General features: G+C 34.7%; 1 protein-coding gene across 1 annotated transcript in view; it reads right to left on the bottom strand.

The window, feature by feature from the left end:
* Positions 1-4,272, bottom strand: part of TEKT3 (tektin 3) — a 29,948-nt gene extending 25,676 nt beyond the window's left edge. Inside the window, exons 1-2 of the mRNA XM_006762739.2 lie at positions 3,694-4,272; positions 943-1,026 (exon numbers count right to left, since the gene is read on the bottom strand). Of these exons, the coding sequence (XP_006762802.1) occupies positions 943-1,026; positions 3,694-4,272 (663 nt within the window). The remainder of the gene's footprint in view (positions 1-942; positions 1,027-3,693) is intronic.
* Between the last annotated feature and the right edge of the window lie 354 nt (positions 4,273-4,626).

Below are 4,626 nucleotides of genomic sequence, written 5' to 3'. Positions count from 1 at the left end.
TAATAATAATAATAATAATAATAATAATAGAGGGAAACAACCTAACTATTAAAAAAGAGAAGATTGATTTTTCAAAAAAAAATGATAGTGGATCATGATGTAACCATTAAAATCATGTATTAAAGCATATATGATGATGTGTGGAAATAATAACCAATACAAAATTTTAAATGAATAAAGCACTATTGGGGTTAGGGATGTAAATCAGCAGAACACAGAGAATTCTTAGGGCAGTGAAAATACTTTGTATTATTCCATAATGGAGGATGCATGTCATTGTACATTTGTCCAAACCCATAGGATCTATACCACCAAGAGTGAGCCCTATGGGTAAACTATGGACTTTGGGTGAAGATGATGTATCCATGTAAGTTCATCATTTATAACAAATGTACCATTCTGGTAGGGGGTATTGGTAACTGAGGCTGCTATACACGTGTGACTACAGGGATTATATGTACCTTCCTATCAATTTTGCTGTGAACCTAAAACTGTTCTAAAAATGATCTTTTTAAAAACAGTGCTGCCTTCCCACATGTATATTTAATAATCACCATTGAGCACTGATCTAGAAAAAAAATCACTAATCAAATTCATGTATACTGTATATTTCTAATCCTGAAGACATGTCTGTGTGTCTTTAAGTTGGGTGGTATCCATCTAAGTATTTAATAAAAAGAAAGCTTAAATGCCCCCAAATTAATAGTGATTTATGTGTAAGTCAGATCCAGGTGATTTTTATCTTTTTTTATCCTTTTCTGTATCTTTCAAATTCTCTAAATAAATATCTATTACTTTTCTAGCCTAAAAAGGTTTTCTAAATGCTATAACCACAATGTTATAATTTCTTATTTATAAGTGGCTATATGTAACATTTTTGTTTTAACATTAAATGCATGTTGGCAGCTAAGTTTCTGGTTGAAGCATTTCCCCCATATTTACCGTCAGCAGCTCTGCTTCTACTTCATCGTGAACTAGGTCGATGCCCATTCTCTTCTCTCGATGAAACAGACATTCTCGAGCTACCTACAGATACACAGATTAGAAAAACCTCTAACAAAAACTGACCAACACCAGTGACCTGAGTGTCTAATGACCTGCTTTTAACACAAGTCAACAAACACTCCCAATACCAACTTTTCAAGCCATTTTGTTGGCAATGTAGGGTGAAACCAACCATGACAACTACTAGTAAGTAAATCCCTTGTTCTAGGTAGAAGGTAAAGAGTTAGCTCTTCAACTGTGGTTTGAAATTTTTCCTAATTTGGAGAGTTGACAAAATGAAGCAGATAGTATCAACTTGATCTCCACAAATTAGCACCTGAGAAAATTATTTGGTGTTAATTTCTTCTACAGAAATACTTCAATAACATGAGTCTTCAAGGTATTATTTATATTATCTCCAAATATTTTCTATAAGAAGAGTAAGGGGGAAAAAACAAGTGATTGTCTTTAAAGACACCAAAATATTTGTGTAGCCAAATCCAAGCGATTATTTTTAAAAAGACAATTATAAAAATAAAATTGTCTTATCCATTAAAGAGAAAAATACAGACAAATAGAAGATGATTTAGCCATACTCCTATCACTGTTTTGTTTGTTTTTTTAACAAAACAGAGATTATAGTGTCCTTATAATTTTATATTATGCTTTTTAAGGTTGACATTAAATGATAGGCCCTAGTCATAAAATAATCTTTGAGACAAAGTATATTAATGGCACCAATGGAAATAGTTTAGATTGCTAACAATAAATTAAGTATGAGAGAACATTATGTAATACTTTTTCAAAGACTATTTCATGACATGTGGTGAGTTTATAATGTTAAATTTAAAAATTTTTAAAATATAATAGTATGAACATTATAATCCAGATATAATATCATTGAACAAAATCTTTGAGCGAATCTTTAATTTTTTAATAGTGCAATTTACATCTGATAGATGATGATTAATGAGTTGACAGGAACTCTGATTATTTTAACATGTATTACTAAATCACTTTCCAGGAAGTTTCTTCTTTCCACAGTCCTACCAGCAGTATCCACTTTCGGAACTTTGTCAATCCTAGATGTTATTGATTTTTTTGTTAATTTTATAGGCCAAAGATGGTTCCTTCATTGATTTAATTAGCATTTTTATGAAGTTTTAACATTTTTTCATGAGTTGACAATCTATATCTTCTCTTTAGAGAGGGATCAGTTTCTATGACTAACTAATTTTAATCAGGGACTTCTGATACTATGTTGATAATAAATAATCAAAAACATCTGGGCAAAAATTGAAAAAAATTCAATTCAAGTGAGAACCATATCACTGAAAGTAGTCATCTCTGAAAGAAGCAACTTTTCAGGATAATTTAAAGTAAGTGAGGTTGGATGCAGCAGGGTGTAGAATAGACCAGAAATCCTCAGATTGACTGGAGCATAGAGAAAGTATGGAAGGGCTTCTAATCTCTCAAAACGATTCATGATGAGTTACTTTAAAATGACATTGCTAGTGTCTATAAACCTCTCTTAAAATTTCTGGTGGGTTGCATGTATTTGTATGTGCTTGTTTTTAATGGGGAGGGGGAACAAAAAGAGTAACAGTGTGTAGGGGTCTCCAACAAACTCTTCAACCCACTAGACATCAGCTCCTCTAAACTCTGCCACTACAGATGTAACAATAAACTATGGCAAATGCTTATCGTGTGGCAAATAAGTCACACAAACATGAAGAAAAATGGTATGAGCTTTGCGCTCTCTCTCTCTCTCTCTCTCTCTCTCTCTCACACACACACACACACACACACACACACACACACACAGAATGTCTTCTTTCAGTGATGGTGTATAGAATGAGGTTGGAGTGCCCTCACACACTCAGAAGGTTGGAGCAATTTGAGTCCATTCAGAAGCCTGGTCAGATGCCAGTAACCAACTGCAATGTGGCCTCCATGACTCCAACTGGCTTAACCTCAGTCCCATTTCTCTATTCAACCAAACTATTCCATCTCCTAAGAAGATTTTGTTTGGCCCGACTGGTGTGGCTCCATGGTTGAGCGTCAACCTATGAACCAGAAGGTCACGCTTCAATTCTTGGTCAGGGCACATGCCTGGGTTGCAGGCTTGATCCCCAGTAGGGGACATGAAGGAGGCAGCCGATCAATGATTCTCTCTCATCATTGATGTTTCTATCTCTCTCTCTCCCTTTCTCTCTGAAATCAATTATATCAAATGTATATATATATATATACATTTATATATATATGTCTCATTTGATCACTTCCTTGTGCCAAGAAATGGAATTATACTGTATACACAGGCATTTCACAACCCAGACTAAACAAATAGTTGGTTTTATGGGTGTATTTTTCCCCCAAATGTTGTTTATGTTAATCCAGGGACATCAGTGACCAAGATGAAAATTTCATCTTCTCATCTCTTAAATATATTGTATGTTCCAAGGTGTCTCTTTAATTAGCCTCATTTGCTTTGCATTCAGAATTCTTTCTGCTTATATGATTGTTCTGTATAATGTGTAAAAATAGCAATTGTTTTAACATTACGGGCACCAGTTACAAATTTATTGATAGGGGCTGACTTCTACAGGTGAAATAAAACCCAATTCAACCAATAAATAACCTCAGAAATTCAACCAGTAAATTATAAAGATAACAACGGAGTCATTAAACATTAGGTCTTATATTTACCTGAAGTGGGGCTTCCGTCTCCATCAAAGCCCTCTCCATTTTTTTCTTAACATCAGTTAGTTCATTTGTCTCTCCAATCATTGAATCCAGCTCATGAATTATTTCAGATTTCCAAAATCCTATGTCATTGACTCGTTCTCCCAAATTTTGAGTGGAATCTGCCTGGGTTTTTCTTGTTTGTTGATATTTGTCTTGAATCAAGCGAGATGTATCTACTCTTAGACTCTCTGAATTATGTCGGGAAGTGTTGGATTCTTGATAGTTGGTTAAATTGGACCTATACCAATCATCAGGAGTGTACCGCGTGAAGAGAGTGGTTCTATTGGAAACAAAGGGGAGCATGGTGCTCTCGGACACCTTCTGAGATCTGGTGCAGTAGGGGCCCAAGGTTGGTGAGTCAGCAGCTACTTTGTAGTATGTGCTTGGTCTCCAAGGAAGACTTAAGCTATGGGTCATATTGGAGTGGGGGAAGCGGTCTCTATAGCTTGATGTCAAGGAACCGATCGCTGGTAGAAAGTTGGTTGGTGTTGGTTTAGGATGGGCATAAGTTGCCGTTAAAGTTGAACCTAAAAACTCCATGATGCTCAAACACTACTTGTAAATCTCTCCTGTTTAAAAGGGGGGGGGGGTAAAAATAGACAGTCACATAATTTAATCTTTGGTGAAAATTTACAAATAAAAGGCCACATCTGACTTAGTATTAGTAGCAGTGCTCCCTAATACATACTTGTTTTACTCTGATACCCACCAGTACCAGTGATAACATATTCCAATATTTTTTCATTTCTATGTTGCCAAATATATTAAAAATCACATTTTTAGATTGGCTATTTGTTTTTTTAAATATTTTCAAGTTACAAGAAGTAATATTGTCCTACAATAAATTAAAATTAAGAGCCTAAACTACGCATTTTAACGGATAGGGGTTCAAAT

Source organism: Myotis davidii, unplaced genomic scaffold (genome assembly GCF_000327345.1).
Source record: "Myotis davidii unplaced genomic scaffold, ASM32734v1 scaffold398, whole genome shotgun sequence".
Taxonomy (NCBI): Eukaryota; Metazoa; Chordata; class Mammalia; order Chiroptera; family Vespertilionidae; genus Myotis; species Myotis davidii.
The sequence above is the reverse complement of the archived record's forward strand: the minus strand, read 5'-3'. Positions and strand labels throughout refer to the sequence as shown.